At 50.7% G+C, this 25,130-nt stretch overlaps 1 protein-coding gene across 2 annotated transcripts in view; it reads right to left on the bottom strand.

Annotated features, from left to right (window-relative positions):
• The window catches only part of ARID1A (AT-rich interaction domain 1A), a 60,776-nt gene extending 36,300 nt beyond the window's left edge, over window positions 1-24,476 (bottom strand). The window contains exons 1-2 of one of the 2 annotated variants that reach the window (XM_084497287.1): window positions 23,237-24,476; window positions 610-822 (exon numbers count right to left, since the gene is read on the bottom strand). In XM_084497287.1, coding sequence (XP_084353413.1) covers window positions 610-822; window positions 23,237-24,433 — 1,410 coding nt within the window. In that variant the 5' untranslated portion in view covers window positions 24,434-24,476. The remainder of the gene's footprint in view (window positions 1-609; window positions 823-23,236) is intronic. The other variant, XM_084497286.1, reaches the window with a different exon arrangement.
• Window positions 24,477-25,130: the final 654 nt, after the last annotated feature.

The raw sequence follows: 25,130 nt of genomic DNA, 5'->3' as shown, positions 1-25,130 counted from the left end.
AGAGCAGTTAACTGGGAAGGTAATGGAAATGCCACTACCTATGTAAGAAAGTTTCCCAGACAATACCAAAAGTCACTTGTGTGTGACACTATCAATTAGTAATAAATTACACACCATAACTAAGTTTTTAGGGATTTGACTACACTTTGATGACAATAACATTAAAAGGAAAGAAGAGTTGCACCAGAAAAAAAAACAAAAGCAGCCTTTTAAATCCTGCCAGCAGTTCAGCAGGAGCCACTTGGTTCACTTAGTGAGCCACAACTGGCCTGGAAGTCATTTCCACTGTAAGGAACAGCTTTGTCGTTAACAGAATACAGTGGTGTGAGTACCTTAGTCCCCTTCCTATTTATTTTTCCTTAGTTCTGATTCACTGCTCTGCTGCTACCTCTTGTTGCAGCAAGGCTTTCACAGATCCTCATACATGGACCACACCTGGATTCACCTGGATTCAGGTGTGGGGCAACTTATAGCCTAAAGAAACGTCGTTTTACCTAAGGAACTGATTCCAACCTGGTTGAAGGTGGTCCCTTCAGCAGACACGGTACTTTGCTGCTCCTCTGCCTGCCCCTGCTGCAAACAGAGACTAGAGAAGCTTGGGTGCTCTACCTGCTGTGCATACGAGATGCTGCTCATTGTACTTTGCGTCCTGCTTTGCATTCCCATGGGATATCTCTGGGGAGTCTGTGGCCCATACGGCTGTCCGGGATAGCCATGTCCTTGCTGCGGCCCCGCCTGAGGTCCCTGCTGCTGTGTGTACGGGTTGTTTCCTCCGTATGGCTGAGGCCTCATCTTCCCCATCTGATCCATTGGGCTTGAAGGCTGCAAAGCAAGTTGGGACACACGATGTACATCCAGCTGCATACAGGAATTGTTCCCGACATCCAAAGAACCCCCAGAAGAAAACCTCAACAAGTTGGTGCGGAGAAGCAGAAGGCAGCCTGCTCCTCCTCAGGTGCTACGACCCACGGTTGCATTCTGAAGTGCAGCACGGCCCCTGCTGCCCTTTCAAACCCAAAGACATTTCACAAAGAACAAACCCAACGAGAAGTCATTTTATGCAGACAGATCTCCTGTGGCCAGAGGACAGAAAAAAGGTGGGAAGGATCACTGAGATGAACTATCAGTGTGAGTGGCTTTTCCCCACGGTAGGCAGTAGTTTAATGTCCAGATATTCCACAACAAGGTAAATTTACGCTGAAAATTTAAATATTCACAAGAAATGCTTCTTCTTTCACATTTAACAAGGTCTCCCAAAACACTGCAGGCTGTTAATTTACACTTACGCATTTCAATTATTCCACGTTGATGTAGTAACACTGAGCACTGCCACTGATGTTCAGTGTTCAAGACTGAAGTTCTGTGTTTTGTTTTTTAGAAAGAGCTTTGTGTCTGCTGCCTTTTGTATAACGCAGGTTTCAAAATCAAATTTCTTTAGATGTGTGAAAAAAACACTGGTCAGCCTTGGAAGTCAAGGCCCTGAGTCTTAGAGCAGACACCATGAGATGAGCAAGTAAACGCAACTTTACTAGGACTTCCTCATCTGCACCACCTCTGCCTGAAGCCAAGACATAAGAACAGTCAATCAAATTTCCTGAAAATACTATAAACCTCAAAAACACGGCCCTTCTACCTAGGTAGTTGCATTACCACACTAAAGCGAGGGCTGCCTTCAGCCTGATTTGGCGTAGCGACCTCTAAATGAATCCCAGCCGCAGTCTTTAACCTCCATCACTTGGGCTGAATAAGAACTGCTCCCTGATCTCCCGATGACCTAACTAATACCAATTAGACGTTTTCCACCACATCACCATGACAATGGGCTCTCTATTACACCATTCCTTCCTGTAACTAGCCCTAGGGTGGTATTTGGACGGATCCACCCTCTCTTGCTGAGATCAGGTGCTTGAGGAGTGGCACTACAGGCCTGCACAAGCAAATATCGCACAAAGCCAGCTCCTGCTGGAAAGCTGAAAGAATCCCAGACCCCAGCACAGTATTTCAGTTATGTTTGCAGAATCTGCCCTCCTAGGAAAAAGTTCGTGCAGTATGCTACACTTCAGAAAATCCTACCTCAACAGCCAGCACAGCTTGAAGTCCCAACACGCAGACCCTGAAAACATTTGTTTGACCAGCTGTCTGCTGCTTCGTGCCTGCCAGGCACGCCGCACAGCACCATGCCCACGCCAAAAAGAAGCGAGCAGGGGCACAACGGGGAGTTAATGGCGCTCTTGTGGGCCACGGGAGGGAATTTCACGGGGAGGGCAGGCAAAACACCCCACTTTCGGCAAGGCGGTGCGACCCGCTCAGCCAAAAGCAGGCTCCCCGAGAGCAATTTGCACCAATGTGGCACAAATCGATGAAGAACGAGATCCAAGCCCCCTCCTCCCCTCCCATTCAGCCCCAGACACCCCTGCAAACACAACGTTTGTCATCCTACAGAAGTTGCTCACAGACAACCGTGTACATTGAGCCAATACGACTCCCTCCATCAAGACAGCTTTAGAGAGAAACGTGCCCTGCTACGGTCCTTTGTGCTTATTTTTTTTCTCCATTTTAGTCCATACTAAAACAGCCCTGGAGAAGTTTCAGGGTTTATGCTGAAGTTACCACAGATGCTGCTGCCAATTGAGGCTGCAGTGCCCTGGAAGAAGCCCCGCGGAGCGCTGCATTGCTCCAGGAGGCTGCACCCCCACGCAGGGTTTCAGTGAGCTCTGAAGAGGAGCTTCCATTCACAGGGACAGAAAGGAAAAAAAAAAAAAAAAAAGGTAAAAAGGTCTTGGAGTGCTTGAGTCTGAATCCTCAGAGCTATGCTGACTACCTCCTGAATGGGAGCATCCATGTGGAGCTTTAATACACCCTAACGGATGCAAATTGGGTTTACATCTTCCAAGCAATTGTCCCTATTGCTTCCCGAGCTCGCCTTGTGGGTACCACCTCAGATTACTGACATCTTTTCCCTCCCCAAACTATTTTCTTTGGTATGTTAAAACAGTACCACCAGGACAGCTTCCTTGCCCCTAGCCTTTGGTAAGTCGATGCTCTCTTTCATCCTACCCCCAAAAAACACGGGCTGTGCCTTTCTTCTGCTACCTGCTCTAGGGCAACTTTTGGTTCTTGAACATTTCAGCATCTTTTCCATTTGTTACTTGTTTCCCCTCTAGTAGTTACCTCATCTTCACAGCCCGCTAGCAAAGGCAGCTTCTCAAATACATTCTTGTTCATTCTTTTTTTTTTTTTTTTCTTTTTTTAAATATGCGCACACCACACGCTGCCTCCTCTGCACAGATTTTCTTGTCTGTGGTCACCCACAAAGCTAACCAGATCCTCAAGAAGGACAGAAACAAGGTGAAGATCCACTTTTCCATGACTCTTACAGGAAGCACGATGACTGTTAACAAATTTCAAGAAACATTTGGAACAGTTCATAAAACCATTAAAAAAAAAATAAAGAAAGAAAAGAAAAAAGCAACCCAAAACACAAAACCCAAACATATTTCCAGGATGTGACCAAGTCGTCACCTTGATGGCTCAGCGTGGGAGGACTCGACACGCTTCCAAACTGCGTGGCTTTGAAGTGCCTCTCTCCTACAAGGCCCTAGCACCCAGAGATGCTAAAAACAAACACGAAGAGCATCGCTCCCCATCGCAGCCTTATAAGTAAAAGTCTTTAAGCAGAAGAAATGGAAATGCCAGTTAATTTCCTCCGACAGAGGAACAATAGTTCATACACGCACCCGACTTGTTGCGAACAACAGGCTAACTCGCCTTCCCTGGGGCTGCTGTGTACGTCCCAAATGCTGCAACATCTTGTTTCTTCCCCCCAAATCTCCCAAAAAAAGACAGACGCCTACTGCACTGACAGGGCTTTAACTCCTCTCCTCTTAGCAGCGTTGCTCTGTCTTCGAGAGCATACCATCAAGAAGTCTACTTGACTCCGCTCTCTCAATCCTTGTAGGAAAATTTAACCACACGTGCCTGAAGAAAGGAGCAGTCCGGGCTGAAATACAGCGAAGTGCTGATCGATCTGAGAGCTGGTGCGAGGAGCGGAGGTGCAGCACGGCTCCTCTGCACGCCGCTGTCAGGAGGGCTGGGGGAGCCGAGAGGAAGCGATGGCTGCTCACTTGCAAAAAGCACTTGAGGGTAAGTAAGGAAATACCACGCTCCGACTGCAAAAGGCTGGAGAGTCTTCTCTGGACTGATACATGGGAAATCCTTTCAATAGGAAACCACAGGAGTAGATTACTGTGATTACACTTCAAAAGCAAAGGCCCTGCCACAGAGAGACATAATTGAGAGAAAGTGTCGCTCCTTGATCACTGAAGTCCAGACCCCCTGCTTACACCTCCTTGCATTCATAGGAATTGCTTCTATTCTGCCTTCAATCTCGGTATCTCTGCTGTTTTCTAACACCGTTAAGTACCAAAACTCAGCAAAACACAGCCCTGTCACCACTCAAACTTTTAACAGCGAAGTTCTCTGGTACGGCGTTGAATGAAAGCAACCGAAAGCCAGCGCTCCAGAGAAACTGCTGAGTTCTCAAGGAAATTTAAGGTATTGCTAGCCTAAGAGCTTGTAACAGCAAGCCCAAAGCAAGCTTAAATGGCCGAGTTCAAAAGCTCTCCAGATCAGTGTGTGCGATGTAAAGAACGTCAGACCCCCACCACGAAGCAGCACCGTGAGAAGCGGCTAAAAACCAGCGGCACAGCCTCCTGGCTGGGCGAGCAGGGTGAAAAGCTTCCCAACAAAAAACAGCCCCAAGCAGAGAAGTCAAACGACTGACAGCCTCTCCGCTGCACGAGCGGACATGTACAGCTTTCTAAAAAAAATATATAAAATAAAAAAAAAAAAAGCTTGAAGCGGACAAGAGGATTTCACGAACAATTCTTAGATTTTGTCCCACAGAAGAAGAGTTTGGCCTCTCCAAAAAGCACTTCGCTGAAATTGGAGGGGACTTGCTTAATGGTCCCAGCAGGAAAACGAGTAAAGAAAAGAGGCAAATCCCACTTCGGAAGCAAGAGCCAAACCCTCCACAGCCGTACAGAAAAGTCTAATTCTGACCTTCCCGATTACCTTATTGCATATTTGTACTTTATTAGGCCAGGGGAAGAAAAGGGAGGAGAGCTCTTTACTGAGCTCTCCAGTTTCAAATCGGCGTCATTCGGCTATTGGCAAACAGAGGTATTGGCCACAACTGGTTTCCTCAGCTGCCCCCAAAAAACTAAAAATAAAAAGGCCAAAAAAAATAATCAAAAAAGCACCAAGCTCTCACCTTGGATCCAAAATCTTTTCCTGAGCAGATCTGTTGTCCGTTTTTCACGATAAAAAATAATAAAAAGCATTCCTGGCTGTTTAACCGAGAGAAGCCCTAATTGATTCCCACAGTAATTAACCTGCATTTTACCTCGGAGAGTGGTAGTTAAGGAAGTCGGCACTGCTATTTATAACTCATCTCAAATTGAGGGCAGACTGCCTAAAATCTAACACATCCCAGCTGTACTCCTGTTTGAACTGGGGCCAAGGGAATTTTTTAAAGCAATCTTGGCACTGAATGAATGACACCAACAGTATGAGCGCGCGTGTGGTTGTGTTGTGGTGACGTAGCAGCGGAGGTGGATGGAGGGGGGGGGCCGATCGCTGTAATCCCTCTCCCGAGCGCTCTCGCCACGCGCGCGGGCCCCGGCCCCGGCTGCACGGCGCGCCGGAGACGCCCACCGAGAGCCAAGCACAGGAAACCCTCTTTTCCTGTGGAACGCCTTGAAGTGAGAAGCACATGGCTAATCTGCATAAAAGCAAAGCCACGCCACCCCTGCCAGGAAGGTTAGTGCTCGTAATCTCTGGCCACGCGGAGCTGGCTGCCTGCGAGGACTTGGACCCGCGCCTGATAACCCAGAAAGAGCCGAGAACAGATGGGCAAGGACCCCGGCAGAAACAGCACGGCGCACGTGACTCGCCACATGGCCCCGCGAGCACAAACTATTGTTTGGCTGCTGAGCGCCGGTACAAAGAGCCCGCCGGGTCCTGCCAATTCAGCACCAGGCCGCAGCTGCTCCCGGGCCACCCGGGGGGGGACAGGGACTGCCAGACCCCGAGGGTTGAGCTGAGAAGGTGCTGAGCAGCGCCGACGCCGGTTAACGCAGTCCTGAGAGCCCGTGGTATGAGGTGGTCACCTCCCCGAGGCTGAATCCGGATGGGACCTTGCAGAAATTAAGATGTCTTGGAAGAAGAGCGTGCTCTTTGCTCGTGTCTCCAACCCCTCGTTGCCTGTAGATGAGGGCAAGTCGTCTCTGCAGGCAGTGAAGTTACACAGCGGATTCCCACGGCAGCTATAAAAATGGTGTGAGTGACAGACAATGCTGGGGAGTTTTTTTCAGTACAAATCAGTCAGTCGGTATCACGGTCATGTTGGATTTAAACCAAGCAAGAGAATAAAACCACCTGTGCTCCCCAAACCTTTCTGTGCCACGTCTAGCAAAATCACCCAGCTACACAAGCCCGTAGAAAGCTGTAGAAAAAGTTGAAAAGCAGCAACAGAGCATTAGCCTAACTGACTGGTAACACCTACAGCAGCTTGGGGAAGAGACCCAGGTCCAGATTCAGCAGCTGTGCCAAGGAAGGCCGGAGAACCTCTACCTGAGAGTCCCTGGCCAACGGTGAAATCACTTGGGAAAAGCTTCTGAGCTGCCAAGAGGACTCACTAACTGACCATTACTTCCAAAACGTGACCCAAATCAAAGGGAAGAGGCAGCACCAAACTTTGCCATTTCCCATATGTTCCACGTCCTGTGGAGCTGCCCAGGGCTCCAGCTGCTGTCAAACACCAACACCGGTAAGGCCACAGAGGCCCCAGCTCCAGCACCCTCAGCACGCATCCAGGGACGAGGGATTTATCCTCCTGCTGCTCAGCCCTCCCTGTAAACTAAACCTCTGCCGTATTTTCAATTTCAACAGGTACAATTAGAGTTACACTACCAGCAGCATCGAGGCAGACACAGTTTTTGGCACGCTCACCAGTGTTAAGCTGTGTTAGGTGTGACGGTACCGGCACAGAAAGCACGGGTGCTTGTGAACAAGCGTGGAACCCATCTCTGCACGGCAAGGGGGTGGGCAGGGGCAACACAACCAAGGGAGGGACATCCACCAGGCAACACAAGATGCTTCACAAACCCTTTCAGCCACAGTTCACTCTCCTGCCCCACGTTCACACTTCACTCACTTCTGTGCCTACCTGTAGCCTCTGAAACTCCGCGCACTAGTGACTCAGATCCCTCTGTATGAGCCTAGAGCTCAGGCTGGGGCAGGAGCACCAATTACCAAGAGGCCTCGTTTGTGAGCAAACACGGCTCATCTTCCAGCAAGGAACACTCTCAGCTGATCTATTTAAGGTCTAAGTGGCTGTGCTAAGGTCAATACCCCTGCCCCAACTCGCTACCCTTTATAGCTTCCTGAGGGGCCGGCGCACTGGGTCACGCTTCATTGCCTCTCTCCCTGTGGTGTCCTGTTTTTAAAGAGATGGAAGAGGCTGAGGTGAAATTAAACATTAAGATAACAAGAAAAATCCTGTAATACATGAAGATGCCCCCAAATGACAAAAGACCTAGAACGCCCCATGGCAAGCACTATGCTAACGTGGATCAGGCGTCCCATCAGCATAATTATAACAAGCATACTTTACTCAGAAAAATCACAGAAATGCTTACTTCTTGTAGTTTTCCCCTCTCTTTTTTAAACTTGAGAACTTCACCATTTTCCTTCAGTCCCTCAGCATCACCAGGGAAGCGCAAACCAGTACTGCTCAGCACCCATCAGTTACCCTCCTCACCCATCCTCCAGGGCAGCACCCATCGCTGTGGGGAACGAGCGGCCCACGGGAGACCAAAGCCAGCACTCCTCAGAGGCACAAATAGGTTCCTGCAAGCACCAGGCTGGAAACAGCACCGAAATGCCCCGTGTCACCCCCACAGAGACAGTCAGCTCCGCTTCGAGGTCCCTGTGCCTTGTCCTCCCACAGCACCCTACACCTCGTGGGCAATGCCATGGGACGTGTGCCAGGGGTACCAAAACCCGATTTCTGGAACACAGCACAGGGCTGGTTTCAGGCTTACAAACACTCATCACCCTTGGAAACTTGAGGGAGAAATCCATTCTTATGTGAGCTACAGAAAAATAAATCACCACCGTCCCCCAAATCCAAGACTCTCACTCAGATTCGAGCACATTAACCGAGAGGCAGAAAGCTCACCTCGTTATCAATGGCCGATGCAAATTCCCTGATCGGTTGCTGAAATAACTGACCTCTGCTCAATAGTTTCAGTTCTACGATTAGAGGGAGCCTGGTTTTCTTCTGATTTTTTCCAGTAGGTCAGAGTTCGACCAAATACTTTCTATTCCCCTAATCTGCTAACACACAGGCCTCAAATAAGCTATAGAAATCAGCATTGCACACAAAAGGAAAACGTTTTCTAAACAACCTCGCTCACCTGCTTCTAACCAAGTTATTTGGAGCTCCTGTAGATTTAAAGCCAGCCCTGCTAAACGTTGCTCCTTTCTTTGCCTATAGATTTATTACACTCATTCCTTTGGGGAGGTTTTCTGTAAATCCATTATACTAAGTCTTACCAGTGGAAACAAAGATGAATAAGTTTTCTCCAAACAGCTATACTGCGAACTGCATCTTCCTGGCTAAACATAATTCAGTAATTACCCTATTAACATTTCTCAGCAAGAGGCCAGTCCACACATCTCGGAGGACTTTCCTAAGCACCACTTTTACTAATACTCTTCAAATTGATTAAAACTGACCGGAGTTTTGCTTGCAGGATCTGTTATTACAGAATGCTTTACTCCCTTTACTCCTGAAAGAAGCGAGTCAGAAGAAGATGTGGCCGGGAAGTGAAATGAGAGCCCCACATCCAACCCTCATCAGAAATAACCCAAGAGGAGCACAGCGTTCATGCCCAAGTACAAGAGGGGATCTGAGTTTATTCTTTTTCTTTTTATTTGGAAAGACAGAAGGAAGGTGCTAAGCGTGCCCCTGCTTTAAACAAAGTGCGTTTGTTGATCTCATCTTTCCCTCCTAGACCGACTTTAAGCCCTCCTTAACAAATTCAACAAATCCAGCTTATCGAGGCTCTGGATTTCAGTTTCTTTCTTCAGCCCATCACTCTCTGACACATGGCCACACAGCTTATCACACCACATTATTTAGGTATCTCTTAGGACCCTCGATGCAATATTTCAGCTGCTATCATATCAGAAGATGACATACAGCTGGTTTTCTGCAATCTTCAGGATCTACTCAAAGGCGGATGCACGCTCGCATTAACAAGACATTTTTCTAGACTTCTGTAGAGCCGTGGTACAAAGGGACCTGAAGATTTAGGCTACTAACACGGAGGTGGGCTGAAGAAGGAGAGGAGAAAACTCTATTTTTATGCAAAGTTAGCACTCACGGAGATGCTGTCATTATGAAGTATCCTTTTGCCAGCACAACACCAGTGACAGCCTGAACATCCACGGTGTATAAAATAACACGAGGGCTGCACAGGAGCTCTGAGCAGCAGGGAGGAGAGACCCAAAGTCAGCACTGTGTCCCCTTCACTGTCCCAGCTCATCCTCGGGCTCTGCAGCAGCCGAACGGCAGCGACGCGTTGTCTGCATCCGATGACTCGGCTGGGCAATCAGCTCCTTCTGCTCTCATCTCAACTCCTTTATCAGGCACTGAAGTGGAAGCAGGAGCTGACAGCTACCTCTGTGGTTATTTGAACGTGGCAGAGAAATCTGACAAACACTATTTGCCGAATTAAGTGCAGTCTAAATTAACAAAGAATTGGGATCCTTTCGCAACAGCTGGGGACTGGGGAAGTTTTCAGACATTTCGCAGGTAGTTGGAGTCAGATTACCCCGTTTGCTATTTAGAGGGTCAGTGTCACTTCTAACACCTCCAGTTTTATTTTCATGCCTAAGTATAAACGGAAATTATTTCCTTCTATCCACAGAATGGGGCTGCCCCTCGCTCCCAAACTCCAACTCGTTTTAGAAGCACACTATTTACCCAACTCAGCCCACGATTTCCAAAGTGTCACCGCTGACTCCTCCCAAAATCTTCACCTCAGCTCTACGGGAGACGACCCCAAGAAACTTGTGATAGTTGTAACGAGGTGGTGTTCCTTTTAGGATGGAAAGAAACTTCCTTCCTGAATATTAAATCAGGCTTTAAGTTTAGCCAACCTCCTACGTCCGCTCTAATGAACTGGAAGCAAGTCAACAAAAAGACGGTTAAGTGTCTTATTACAGCATTTTCGTTCCAGACCTACTTACACACTAGAAGGAGCAAGCAAGCTCTTGTACCACAGAAACAGGACAAGGCAAAGAGCAAGCCATAAAACAAAAAAGCAAGAGAAGGAAGGATTGGGATGGAAGAGCAAAGCTACGCTAAGCGTCACCCTGACCTAAGTGATCTGATTTCAATCCCGAAGAGCACAGCTGCTCCTGTTCACCAGCAAGATGCAAAATCTTTGCCCTAAGCAGCAGGGAAAACCTGAAAGGCTCCAGAAGTTCTGTAAATCCATTCAGACAACTGAGACCTGTGGCAAACCCCAGTCACACAGCTAATTCTCTGTAGCACCCGTTTCCATTCAAACGGGCAGCGCTGATCTCAGAGACAAATGTCTCTTGGTACTCAACTCCATGGACATTTGTCTTCCACAACTTGAGCCTCAGTACAAAAGAGCTCACTAGAGTTCATTTTCCAGAACAAAGTTAAATTTACCAATTCATTAAAAGCCCTTTGCACACAGAAATCCGAGGGGGCCCAGCGCACATTTAGCAGTCTGATAAGGCACCTCCAGCACACCTTCCTAATTTGCTAAAGACACTTTCTTGCCATGGACGTGAATGACAAAACTTACACAAGCTCTGAAAAGAAAACAACACAGAGAGACATCACGTGAACTCTTCTGGAGGGGAATTCAGTTGGTTTCACCCAGGCAGAAATCACCCACCATCAAGCGGAGGGGTAGCAGGCCAGAAAAGGAGCCCGTGCATTATCAGCTTCTCCCGTTCCAAAGCAACACAACAGGAAAGCTGTCCAGAAAGAAGTTATGGGTGAGTCTGCCTGGAGATGGACCTTCCTGCAACATTTAGGGAGGGAAAGAGGAGGACACGGCTAAATTGCAGAGCTAGAGATCCAGCCTCTGACTGCGCTACCTTACGCGGCTTTCCTCATTTTAAGCTATGCCTTAGTTCTCCATACATAAAATGGGAATAAATGTGGCACTGCAGGTTTCTACCCACTTGTGTCTGGCTGAAAGCTCCATCTGTATTTGAATATTTCAACATTTTGCAAATCTGTTTCATTCCCCCCCTCCCGGAATAAAGGGTGGCTGAACAGACTCACCGGACAAGCAAATTCCCATGGCCACCTACCACACGGGGTTGGTAAGGCCAAACCCCAGAGTTCAGGGCTCTGAAACACCCCAGGTGTCCAACGCTCCCAATTCTCCTACCACACAGCACCACGACGGAGCAGGACGCAGCCACGCTCACGGTAAAAGCGAGGTGCAGCTGTCGGAGGCCACCTCATCTCAGCACACAGAGCTCCATCTTGTCCAGAGCAGCTGCTTGCCTTAATAAGAGCTGCGTGTCGGGGCCTGTAGTTTCTCCAAGCCACGTTTTAAGAAGCACATAGGCTCTTCCTTGCCTCTGCAGAATAACCGAATTTGTTTAAAAGCGTGTATAACGCAACATAAAGGAATGCCAGAATAATCCAAGTAATCTGAGGTTCGGAGCTCATTGATGGAAGGGATCATCTCAGGTTAAGTTAACCCATGACCAGTAAGGAAAACACAGTGCTCCGCCAGCCATCCTCACCTCCAAAACTGAGAGCTGGAGCTCTCAGCTCAGCCACGGACATCGCTGCTGCTCTGAGATGGGCCAGCCCCTGGTGCAACCATCTGCTAATACCTCCAGGAGCATCTCCAGCCACAGGCTTGCAGTCGATGCTCACAGCACACCTCACACAATGCCAGCATTAGCCCCAGCATCGTCTCGTTAGGAGCTACCTGGCACCCCTTAAGCTCTGTCCGTCCCTCCTGACCTCACCCCAGTATTTTATAGGAGGGATCTGACACGAGGCAGGGTAGCAAGGCTCCGCTTTGCTAATAGGAAGAAGAAAAAGTTACTTCCCTTCTTATTACAGCAGCTGACAAATTTGGATGCTATTTTTGTGGGCTTTATTGAGCCTTCTCTTATTTTAGCCTTAAAATTCAGCCTTCAAGACTCCACTTTGGTTCCACGGAACCAAAAATATTTAAAATTGCAGTAATGACAAGTTACCATCTGCATTCACCAAGGATGCACTCGGTAACTTCGTAGCAAACAACAACCAATCTCCAGTATTTATACCCAAATGATCTATTTGCATCCCGAAAGCAGAGCTGCTGTCATGCCTATGTTGGCGAGAGGAGAAGAGGCTGGGGGAGATGAGAAGACTACGTAGGCAAGAAACGCAGAGCTGCAGCCAAGTCAGCTCCCAGACAGCAGCGAAGACACTGCGAGAGCCCTCGGCAAGCCAGCACTATCACGATTCAGGTACCTTAAACTCAGCAAGCCCAGCACAAATCCCAGCCCTGCAGTGGCCCAAGGTCATTGTCATTAGAAAAAAAAAAAAATTAAAAAAAATCCACCAGCCCTACATAGCTGATCATAGTGGTTGGGAGGCCTGGGTCTACCACCCTACGCTCGCTTCTGTCCTTGGGCTTCTACACGCCACAAAATCCAGCTTCTTTTAAAGCCAAACGAACACCGTGGGGAGTTGCTGAGCGAGTTCGAAAGAGCGTGCTGGCAGCTGGGGAGAAGATACAAAAATTCAGAGCTGTGCCAATGCCATGGGGGGAGGAGGAACAACCAACGTTGCACAGTCTCTTCCCTGGTTTCAGAAACAGGTATAACAAGAAACTGCAAGACAACTCATATGAGAAAAGGAAGAGGAGGCATGACTGTACCTTGACAGCAGTGACAACTCCGAGCAGTTTATTGCCATTTGCAGAGCGATCAGATTTAAAGCTCCCATTAACACGCGCTCACCATCCACTGCAGGCATCGCTGGTACTTTGACACGATGCACTTCCAATACTCCGCGCTCATCATTAAAGCCGGTAAATCTACACCCTGAAGCTCAGCAGCAAATTATATCACGATCTCCTGATACAATATGCCTAATGAGTTATTCTCCTGAGCGCCCGGACCACAGATTTAGGGCCTTGCTCCGGAGAAGAGAAGGGAGGCGAGGGTTAAGGGCCGAACACAGTTGAAAGCCAACGAGGAACACTCGATTGCTTTGGGATATTTCACAGAACACTAATCACTTCATCTGATTTTAATTCCTGACACCAAATCAGCATATAGCTTTTCAAAGGAAATCTTGTCCTAGATTGCAAAGTAATCAATCACAATTAACGTGGAAGCAAGCTTTTGCAACGCTGCCATGCCTCGTGAACCAAACAGGAAGGCCGACAAAAGCATCTCGGAAATATTTTTGAAGTAGAGGCTGGGGAGACAATCCAGGAGAGCTCGCCAGCCACTTCTGTACGTCCACCAGCGGGTACTGGGAGACAAGCATCAGCCGAATGTTTTGCTTCTCCCAAGCATTACCCAAACAACTGCTTTTCAGACCATTTCTGTTACAAACCCCCACCAGATCCAGGCTCAGCACACTCACTACCTTCAAGTCTTTCCCCTACCAAACACGCCCCGTGCCAGGGGAGCCAAATTCTGCCCGGAGGCAACCAGAACTGACATTTCCAGTGAGATGATTTTTCATAAAGCCAATGAAGAAAACCGTTCGGGGTGCAAGCCCGTGCCCAGAAATGAACTGTGATCCGGCAGTTAGGGCGCAGGGACAAGGAAAGCCCCTCTGAGAGGCAGAGAATTGCACTTCCTAGCCTCGCTGGTTATCATGAACTGAAAACTAGGAGATGCTTAAATGCTTCCTATGATAATACCGTCCAATTATCCCCACTCAATTTCAAAAAAAAAAAAAAAGAGCCCAACTCTGTCAAACACAGCAGTTGCCCTGGATCCTTTTCAGGGACTCAGGAGCACTGCGATTACAAGCCCCCTACACAACAGTAACCAAATGAGTTTGTTTGAAAAAAACCTTGACAAAAAGCCCCCCAGGCAGCTCCCCCAGCCCCAAGGGCAGGCCTGCAGAGCTCCTCACACCGCGTGCAGCTAACGCACAACCAAGAGGCCGTTTCGGGAACACGTGACGGCGCTCAGGGAACTGGCCTTGAATGCAAAGCCTTTTCCGGGGTGAGCAATGCCAGCTACAAAGTCAGATCCTTAACTCAGGGAAACAAAAAAAAAAAAAAAAAAACAAGCTGCAACTAACACCAGCACTTCTACCATTTCAATGTATCTTCTGCGCAGAGGTATGAGCTTTTCTTCAAACCATTTCACAAGAAGTATGTTTGAGGAAAGACCACCTCTCGTCTAGCACCAGTTTAATTATTTACATACAGTTAATGAATACCAGATTCTCCTCCTAAACTTGTACAGGGTGCATAGTCCTGCAGTCATTTGGACTTTAAATCCATCATCAGACTGTTAAGAAGAACGAAACTCAAAACAAGACTACAGAAGAATCCCATCCAGAAAAGTACAGAGCGAGCCTGCTGGGCTCTGGGACCCTGGAAGAGGTTCAGGTGGTAAAAGCAGGACAGTCCAATCCTTTCGGCACAGCCCCCAGCGAGCACAGCAATCTGGAAATAAAGGGAGACATTTTGCAATTTAACTAGCAAGCTTTTCCTCGAGGAACTGGGGGACGGGGGGAAAAGTCACACATTTGTAACTGGTTATCGTGTAACTTTTGCCTCCGATCCCAATACCTAAACAGACCAGAATAAGCAAAGATACTCAGTTGAGAGGACTTGAGACAGATTGTTTTTGTCATGTCCAACGTTATGGATAGCAAAGCACCAAAACAGACTGAGGAACCTGCATTGCCTTCATTGCTGCCTGCCCTGTGCTTAGGTAGTGCTGATCCTGCCCTGGAGCAGGAGAACAAGCTAGATGACCTTCTGAATCCTGATCCAGCCCTCTGCCTGGTGAGAAAACCATCATCACCCACAAAGACAACACAGGCAACGAGCCGACAGAGAAACGCGCAGGCACCGCAGATCGCTCTGCACATTCCCCACCGAAACACATCAAAACCGGTGCCCTGAACCCAAAACAGAATGGCCGTTTCCAGCAGGTGCCCTGCCTCTTCTCCTTCTCAGACCTCATCCACGCTGCTGCAAGCACTGCTCCGACACGGGCAGCGCTAAGGACAAAGCCCAGGGCCGGCAATCGGAGCGGCGTGACACACCAGGCCGAGAGCATCCCAAATCTCAGCCCCCGCTGGGGCACGGTGGGACTCCCACCGCGATGTCTGGAGGTGTAGCTGCAGCTGTGGCCTGAGCTCAGGTTTTAAAGCATTCCTGCTCAGCTATTCACAGGCAGGCTGCCAGAGCAGTGCTGACATCAGAAGGGAAATGGTAATTTTCAGGGTTTCTCTTAGTCAAACCTGAATGAAATCTCACAAGTGAGTGCAGGGGGGGGGGGGGGGGAGAAGTACTTGTTTAACCCAGTAATTCTCCCCAGGGGAAATTCCAGAGTCCTCCAAACTTGAAGAATTTCTCTTTGAGAAGAGTCACAGAATCTCTCAGGATGGAAAGTGACGGCTACCTCAGGCCGTGGTCTGACATCAGCAACTGGCTGCTGCCACCGAAACACTCTCTCCTCCCGGTCACATGCCAGAAAAAAATGTGAAAGTGTAGCTCGGTCCCCTCTGGTTTGTCACAGGGCCAAAAACACCCGTGCTGACACAAAACACGGGGCCAGCCCACAGCAGAACAAGCAGCAGAGGTCTGCTCCGCACTGAGGGGACACTGCCTGTGTCGGGGCCTCCTGCAGCTTCTCCAAAAACTACTCCCCATGTCTAAAAGGCAGTTTCTTGGGATAGTTCAGGCATATTATTAATTATCCAAGAGCAACAGGAAGTTACTCAAGCTTTAAAAAAAAAAAGGAAAAAAGGAGAAAAAACATTAGTAGCAATTTAATATGTCCTTGAAAGAGGTTCAATTGCTATAGGTAACTCACAGAAACGGTGACATGCTGGTTATTGCATGAAATGCCAGTGACGGGAATGGAGCGGTAGCTTTTCAGGGTTATTTACACAAACTGATTTTTCATGGAAATTTCACAGGAATTAGCACGCACGCTCTCCACCACCTCGCTCCCCCAGAAAGAAATTTCTTTACCGTGATTGTTTACGGAACAAAACGATCCCTTTCTTGACTTGCTCCTACCCACTTGTCCCCTTTCTCACCCTCAAAATAAGAAGAAAGAAGATTAGAAATTAGATTCTAGCTACAGCTATCATTTTACCCTGAACATACAAAACATTATTTGCTGTGAAATTCGGAAGTAGCTTTTATTGAGTTTACCTGTCATTATGTAGTATCCTTTACATTTCACTACGGAAAGCTCAGGCCTACATTGTGTAAATACTTACTGAGCTGTGACTGCAACTCAGAAATACTCCAGGAAGAACACCATGGCAAACACGGTAATGCTCTTCTTGACGTACTCCAAAAAAACCCCTCAAAAACGCTCAAGTTGCATGACTGAACTGCTGAGTTATACGCTGAGAGTGCAGGTGCACAGAGGAGTAAGAACTGGGAACCCCTCCCTCATCCATATGTTAAAACGTATTATCACATCTGATTAAGACACTACAGGAACTGGTAAAATATGTACATGAGCTCAGCCCTGAGAGAAGCAGCTCCTCCTGTTCCAGCCCTGCTTCTTTCACTCTACGAGCCTCTGCGGACAGGCTGAGGTGCTGCTCCTCTAAGTGCATTAAAAGGGTCTTAAGGATGCATTCAGCTCAAGCCATGCACTGGGGGAAGAACCACGGCCTCACGCTTCGAGCACAGGATGAGCCTCACAAGACCCGTACTCCATCCTCAGCCCTGTCCCAGCTCCGTGCCTCACCTTGGCAACTTCCCACATCGACATCTCGGCTGCTTCCACCGAAAAGCAGTCGCTGCAAGAGCGCGAGAGCTTACGTTCCTCCTCTACATACCAGGGCAAAACAAATGACTGCCTGAAGCCTACGGTTTCCACGGAATTTCAGCCTCAAGAAGAATAAGCGTACACTCAACCCAGCAGAGATGACATTTAACTTATGATTGGAATTTTACTGGAATCGGTTTATAAATACAGCACGGTCTTCCTGAGCCTGCAGAAAACACGCGAGGCCTCTCGGTAGGTGACCAACTTCACCGCTTTTCCAGCCACTAAAACAAAAAACAGAAAGTCACCATCGGCCTCCCGAATGGCACCCAGAACAGGTGGACGGCAGGGACCCAGACGGAACACGTCAGCTTTGGTCCAGCGTGCCAAAGAAAACTGCTTTTTTTTCCTCCAATCCCACCTGTCACTCACTTCAGGCTGGAGATTTATCGCTTTGGCTAACAGACATCCAGTATAGTTTTACCAGTGCGTGTGCATAACCTCCTAATAAATTAAAGGCTGAACTTCTGGAAATCAGCTCATGGCAGAAAAAAAAAAAAAAAAAAAAAAAAAAACACTTTTGCAGGATTTCTCCCCAATAACCCTTTGTTTATGGACCCTTCCAGAAAAGAAAGCAGGTTGGCCCTAACAGCAACTTTAATGCCGCCAAGCTTATCTTTTTCATTCTCCCCCCTGCACTTACGCCTGCCTGCCTTCGGTTTCTGCTTTGCTGCTGCCCGAGAGTTTCAAACATTCTTGGCAGGAATTGGGCAACGGCATGCTGATGAGCTTTTCCCCAGAGCAATCCATCACACAGGAGTTGCAATTCAAAAAAGAAATCAAACTGACTAGACAAAGAATTTCAAATCCACCCGGTAAAAACTGGAAAGGGCATCCTTCTCTAGTATTTTAATTATGGAAGAGCACGGATTCAGATTTGTGGGGCAAAAACTGGATTTCCAAGCTGGTGGCGTTCCTTTGAAAAGAGCAGACAGAAAAATGGTGGAAAAGTCGCGTGTGAGGTAACAGTAAGATAAAACGAACAGCTGCACTATTTAGCCTAATTTTAGACTCCAGTTTCTCTCCGAAGGAAAGCTGATGTGTTTTGCTTTGTTTTTTTAAATAGGGTCTTCACGTTAAAATTTCTGTAAGATAATATCCATTAACCAATGTTCTCAAATAAGACTAGACTAAAAAAAACGATGAACACAGCAAATTTAGGGGACCAGTAACACAGATATATAACAGCATTTGAGTCGCATGCTTCCCCCCAGTTTCTAGTACCACCTATGAACAGGGGAGAGGCTCTGCGTATCGGCTGAGCAGTCACATCAGGAAAGAGAAGTTTTAGCAGGTAGAACAACTTGAACTGGACTGATAGTTTTAGGAAATGAGCAGGCGTTCTCACCAAAAAAAAAAAAAAAAAAAGAAATATGACCCAAAAGTCAGATGTACAACCTTCCATAAAGCACGGCTCTGTCTTGCAACCACCACGGTGATTACAAGAGGCACCAGATGTAGAAACCCTCCCCTAGTACAGCTAATAAATAAGGATTGACAGAACATTTAATTTATACTTAGCAAAAGGCAGGTGCCAAGCATTACTAACCCCGTTTCACGGAGGGGAAAAAATAAAAAATCAAAAAGGACGGCACAATCACATTTGTCCAAAGTTTCATGGTAAACTAGCGGGGACAAGGGCAGGAAAACTAAGCTGCAGTTGAGCATCAGAACTGATGGTTAGCGTCCCGTGTCCTAGCTCACACGCATCCTGCCCAAATAACACTAGTCACCGTAAAACCAAGCATCAGGACGACGTATTTCAGAAATCAAGGTGTTTAACAGAATCGGGCAACAACGCCTGGTCTACCTCAGGCTACTCTAAGAAGTAAGCCTGTAAGGTCTTCAGCATCCACATCAGAATTAACTGCAGTATTTCTTACAACAGAAGACAACCTCCACCTTTTTCTACTTTTTTTAACACAGAGAAAATCTGAAGTCGCCCATTCAGAGGTGAAGCCTGACCAGAAAAAGATGCAGCACCCCCGTTTTCATTGGAAAGCCCTCGTGCGTACTGCACCTCGCAAGCAATTCGAGGCCTCTTAACGTTACCATGCTAAGCAAGGAAAAACCCCGCGCTCCAAGCCAAGAGGAGCCAGGTCTCAATTGCAGATTCCAAGATATCACAGCTCATTGGCAGCACAGAGCCATTTGGTGCCAATTTAGTTTAAAAAACATATTTTCAACAACATTTTTCATGCCTCGCTTACCGCTAAAGTTGAGATCTAAGTCAACAAAACATAACTATTGTATGGCAACGGGCCCAAGAGCGTTTTTTATTAGCATAGGATTTTTAAACTGACTTCACTGAACTTACAACAGCGGCCTGGAGACGACGGTGCACCTACGGGGAGGTTATCCAACGCGCCGATGGTTAATAAAATCCAAACACATCTCCCATTACAGGAGACATCGTTTGCCGTAGTAAAGGCGTGTGCCACAAAAAATGCCCACCTCTTACAGGGAGGGAAGTGCTTTCTCTTGAGCAGTTTCCTTTAGGTCCCAAGACGCTGGGAAAGCCAGCTTGTTATTAGGAACGGCTACACGCTCTGAGGGGAAGTGGAAACAAATGCACGACAGAGCTGTTAGTAAAATGGAAAAACTGAAAACTAAGATCCCAAGCCTGGTTCCTTACGAGTCATTCCCACAGAAAACCACAGATTTCTCATCCCACACTCTGTAAAAGCAGGCATTCTCATCTCTTGACCCTGCTCCACATTTCCCAGCTGTAAAGGTCAGCTGAAACAGACGCAAAGCCCCTAAACCTCCATCCCAGTCCCTGCAAACACAGAGCACACCTATCTTACGGGGGGCTCCAGGAAGCACCACGGTCCTAGGGCCAGCCAGTGAGCAAAGGTCCGTGAGGGCTACAGACCATCCCTATCAAGTGATTGTGCTCTTAGTTTATTACAGGAAACAACTTTCACGCCAGAAATTACTTCGTCTTTCTTGATGAGCAGCGTGATGAAACTCCCCTTATGGCATCATTCATAAATCCAACCACGTGTGGAGAATTAAAGGCACTCCTCTTCGCTGCTCAGGACGGCTTCCCAGCCCCAAAACCTCAGGTTAATACCCCAAAAGCTCCTGAACGTAGGAACCCCATGCTCTTCCCACATCACCTTCTCCAGGTTTGCACCAAGAGACACCTCTCTTTGTAGTGGGTCAGATGAATTACGCTCGCCTCTCGCTCCCCTACAGTTCCTCAGAAGTTAGGGCTAAGTACCCACTCTGTTCTCCGCTGCACAAGACAAAGGAAAGACACGAGCTTTAAATCCTTCCAGCTGAGGGAATTTAACAGGCCACACACCTGAAGGAGGCTGTTATTTGGAATGGAGTTATATTATCATTATTAATTAACCGTTTCTTGTGAGCGGCTCAGAAGACAGGTGGAAGCTTTTCGCATCCTGCCAGATGAAAGGCCTTTTTCCGTTTTAACAGCAGAAAAAAGGAATTGTCAGTCTGAGTCCACTAATCCTTCATGCAAAAAGGATTTGGGGGGGGGGTTGGTTTGGCTTTCAGGGTGAGAGAGTTGTTGGTTTACTTTTTATACGCTATTTGTACCATCTGAAGTTAAACTAATCCTCAGAACAGCTATTCATTAATAATTCCAATTAATGAGACTAGTTCCTCGGATATTGACATACGATGCATCAACAGCTCCCAGAATCACATCAGTTTCACTTTCTGGGACAAAAACGCAATCCAAAGACATCTCCCATTGTACCAGAACAGACAGAAGTACGCTTTTGTCAGATACACAGCCTACTAAAACCCCTGCTTTAAAAGTTCAGACATCATATTTTAGCAGACGTTTTATCTAGATTTACATTTGTCAGGATACAGAAAGCCCCTTCAAATAACCACCCGAGCATCCGTGACATTTGTCCAAGGTTCCTCTATGCCTGTATCCCAGGTATGCATGAACGTAATCCCGAGGACCCGAAATCTCCGCTCAGCACAGCCGAAAGCTCACCACCCGCTGCCATCGGGCAGGTCGATGACCACAGAGATAAGAGCCACTCTCTCAGACAGCAGCATTCCCGTCCTACAGAAAGGACGGGTGAGTAACTCAAGATGCTGAAGGAGGCTGCCTTCAGCAATCAAGGAACAAAAATTAAGCAGTTTTCAGATTGACACCAGAGAAGCACTGAGTAAGAAGGGAAACTCTGGAGGCTGCATGTCACGCTACGTGGTATCAAGTGTCTCTGACCCAGGGCCTGAAGTTAGAGAAAAGTACACAGAAAGAAAAGGGAAGTCTGTCAGTCCTGCACGAGGCCACGACAGGCCTTGGGGATGCATGTTTAAACACACAGAGTAACCTCTTTTTAATCAAAGCTTCCAGATACCAGCATCTCCTTTCCCTGTATCTACAATATCTGACGTATGTACTGTACTGCTTTCTCCTCTGCCCTTTTTCTGGCCCTCCATATTTCCAGCAAGCAGGCAATTCTACGCATACGGCAATAATTTTAATTTTCTGGCTTGTTTTTCCTATTTGTATTCCTCTGCAAAACAAGGAGTTGGGACACTGTGGAGTCTGACCACAGCAAGAACTTGCATGTCCATCATATCTCCCTCTAAATGAAAGTGAGGGTCAGGCAGTGTCAGTGCTTACCCAAAGAAAGTCAAAATGTGCCCTGATAGGTACGGTTAGAGCCCTCGGCCTGTCCTCTGGTAAAGCTCCCAACGGAATGTAAATTGGTAATTGACCATTTCCAGTGCTTCCACCCCAAGTTTGGTTTTGATTGCTTTGTTGGGTGTGTTTTTCTTTTTTTTGTCCATTTTTTTCATTATTAAGGCTGCGATACACCCCAGAAACCCCCCACATCTCCATCTCAAAGCACCCTAACAGCCCCAGTTTTGAAAAGGGCCAAAATCAGCCAGGAACAAAACGCATCCTCAGACCCATCAAAGAAATCATTTATAACCAAAGGGAAAGTCGCATAACCAAAACAAACAGCAAGCCCATTGTGCAGAGAAGCCCTGCCACTGTTCTGACAACACAGACTCTTATTCCAGGCCGCAATCAAACATCACAAGCAAAATAAACCCAAGGTACAAACAAAAATGCCATCGCCTCCTCTTTTGTTTCAGGCACAATGCGACGAGGCCGGGCTGGCCGGGATGGATGCGGGGCTGCCACCCGAGCTCCTCAAGGTCACGGCCAATTTCTGCTGGGGGGTTGGTAAAGGAGGGAAGGGGGGGGGGGGATGAGGATGAGGAAGCGGCGAGCGGCAGGGCCGCTTTGGGTCGGGGCTGGCAGAAAAGGCGAGTGTAAAAGTTTATGAGCTCATCAGGATTGTTGTACCATTACATCAGAGGCAATTATAAATGGCCAAGAGCAGGAGATGGGGAGCCAATCAGATCACAGATAGGATGTCAACCTAAGACCAACTGTCTCCTGGCTTTGACAGAAGGATTTTACCTCCATAATTCAAATCCCAAACCAAAGCGATCTGCGCTTTACTACTCCCATCGCCGAGCTGCTCACCGCCGCTCCCCGCCGCCCGCCCAACCTCCGGGCCTCCCGCGGGGGGAAACGCGGCCCCGACGAACCGGGCCGAGCCCCGGCGACCCCGGAGGGCCCTCGGCGACCCCCGACACGAGGGGCTCGGCCCCCCCCCGGGGAAGGGAACCGGGGCCTCGGGGCCCGGCCGGCGGCGGAGGCGCTGCCGTGGCCCCGCCGTTGTCCCACGCGGGCCGCCCGCGAGCCCCGGCCCCGGTTGCGGCCGCCGCCGCCGGGCCGAGCCCTACCGGGGGGGGGCGACCGCCGGACCCCCTCCCACCGGGAGCCCCCCGGAGCCTCCCCCCCCGAGGCAGCCCGCGGAACGGCGGCGGTTCCCCGGGAGCCTCGCACAAAGGCTGGGGAGGGAGGAAGGGAAGGCAGCGAGGCAGCCATTTTAGAGCGAGCCAGCAAAGCACAGACAATGGCAGCTCCCCAGCAGCGCCGGCCCGCCGGGGGGGGACCCGCGGGACAAGCAGCTGCCCCCCAACACCCCGGGACCCCCCTCCCCAGCCGCCCCCCGGCCCCTCGGGGTCCCCCAGCGTCCCCCCCACCCCCCCAATCGCCCCCCTGCACCCCCCGCACCCTCCACGCCGGCCCCGCCGTTACCTGCTGGCTCCTGCCGAGGCTCTGCCCGCTGCCGCTGCTGCTCCCGGGGCTCATGGGCGCATGGTGGCTCCTCGGGGGGGCTCCTCCGGCCGCGGCCCAGCCCTGGCTGTTGCCCCCGCCGTACTGCGAGACCATATCCGCGGCTGCCGGGCCCTTGGCTGCTGCTGCTGCTGCGGCCGCTGCTGCTGCTCCCCCGTCCTGCGGCCCGCCGCTATAGTCGCCCCCGGGGTACCCCTGGTAGCCGCGGGCGGAGCTGGGGGAGGTGAGGAGCTGGTTGAGGGTGGGGGTGGCGGTGGGCTGCGGGGTGGCGCCCCCTCCTCCTGCTCCGCCGCCGGCCGCCGAGGGCCCCATGACCCCGAAGCGCTGCTGCTGGAAGGCGGCGGCGGCGGGGGACTTAGCCCCGGCGGAGCTCTGAGCGCTGCCCCGGGGGGAGCTCAGGGCGTAGGCCTGGGGGGGAGGCGGGTAGGAAGCGGCGCTGCGGCCGGCCGCGTAGTAGGAGTTGTACTGGTGGTTGGCGAAGCCGTGCTCGGCGCCGCCGTGCGAGTTCTGGGGAGGGGGCGGCCCCGCGGGGGCTCCGGTCGGCCCCGGGTAGGGCTGCTCCAGGCCCCCGCTCTGCAGCGCTGCCATGCCAGGGCTTTGTTGTCCGCCATGTTGGTGGAAGGCAGCGGCGGCGGCGGCCGCAGCAGCGGCGGCGGCGGCGGCGGCCTGGGCGCCCCGGCCGTAGGGCTGCCCGAAGCCGTAGGCTGGCGGGGGCAAGGCGGCCGGGTGGGAAGGGGGAGGCTGCTGCTGCTGCTGCTGCGGCGGCTGCTGCTGCTGCTGCGGCGCCCCCACCCCGTCGCTGCTGCCGCCGCCGCCGCCACCGGGCGGCTCCGGGAGGTTATTGTTCAGGGTGGCGGCGGCAGCGGCGGGCCTGGGGCCCGGGTTCCCGTTCGAGCTCTTCAGGTCGGCCTCGGCCCCTGCGCCCCCTCCGTTGCTCTCGGCCCCGTCCTGCAGCTCCTTCCCCGGGGGGCCCTCGCTCTCCGCCTGCTTCTCGCCGCCGCCGCCGCCGCCGCGCTCCGCCGCCGCCTCACCCCCCGCCTCCTCCGGGGGACAATCCCGCTGCTGCTGCTGCTGCTGCTGCGCCTCCGCTTTCTTCAGCTCGGCTGGAGCCGGGGCGCCCAGGCTGCTGGCGGCGGCGGGGGCGACCTGAGCAGCCATGATCCCCCCTCCCCACCCAGCCGCCCCCCGCCCCCCCCCGGGCCGGTCCCGGTCCCGGTCCCGGTCCCGGTCCCCCCCCCCCCCCCCGGAGCTGCTCCCTGCCTGGCCGGCCGGCGTGAGGCCTCGCTGCTCTGCTGCTCCCCGCTCAGGCGGCGGCGGGCTCTTCAGGGCAGCGGGGGCTCATTCCCCCCCGGCCTGCTCGGCGAGGCGGGGAGGGCTCCGCTGGGCTGGGCTTCCCGGGGCCTGGCCCCGCTGTACCTCCTCGGTTGCAGCCGGCGGAGAAAGGGGAGGAGGAGGAGGAGGAGGAGGAGGTGGGGGGGGGGGGTGGAAGAAGAAGAAGGAGGAGGAGGAGGAGGGGTGTTGGGGGGGGGGGGGGGGGGGCAGACCCGGGACGTAGGGGGCTCGAGGAGCGGGAGGGAGGGAGGGGGGGGGCAGCGGCGGGCGAGGTGGGAGCCGTGCCCGGAGCCGGGCCGAGCGGCGGCGGCTGGGGCCGGGCTGGGGCGAGCAGCTCCCGGCTGGGGCGCGCCGAGCGGGGCTCACTCCGGCACGAGGCTCAGCGCTGCCATTTTACCCAGCGCCGCGGCCGCCTGCCAAACCCGGAGCGGAGCGCGGCGCGGCCCGGACGGGAGCCTCCTCCTCCTCCCTCCTCCCTCCTCCTCCTCCTCCCTCTCTCTCTCTCTCCTCGCTCTCTCTCTCT

The sequence above is a fragment of the Aythya ferina genome (genome assembly GCF_964211825.1).
Source record: "Aythya ferina genome assembly, chromosome: 24".
Taxonomy (NCBI): Eukaryota; Metazoa; Chordata; class Aves; order Anseriformes; family Anatidae; genus Aythya; species Aythya ferina.
This window is presented reverse-complemented; position numbering and strand designations above follow the sequence as displayed.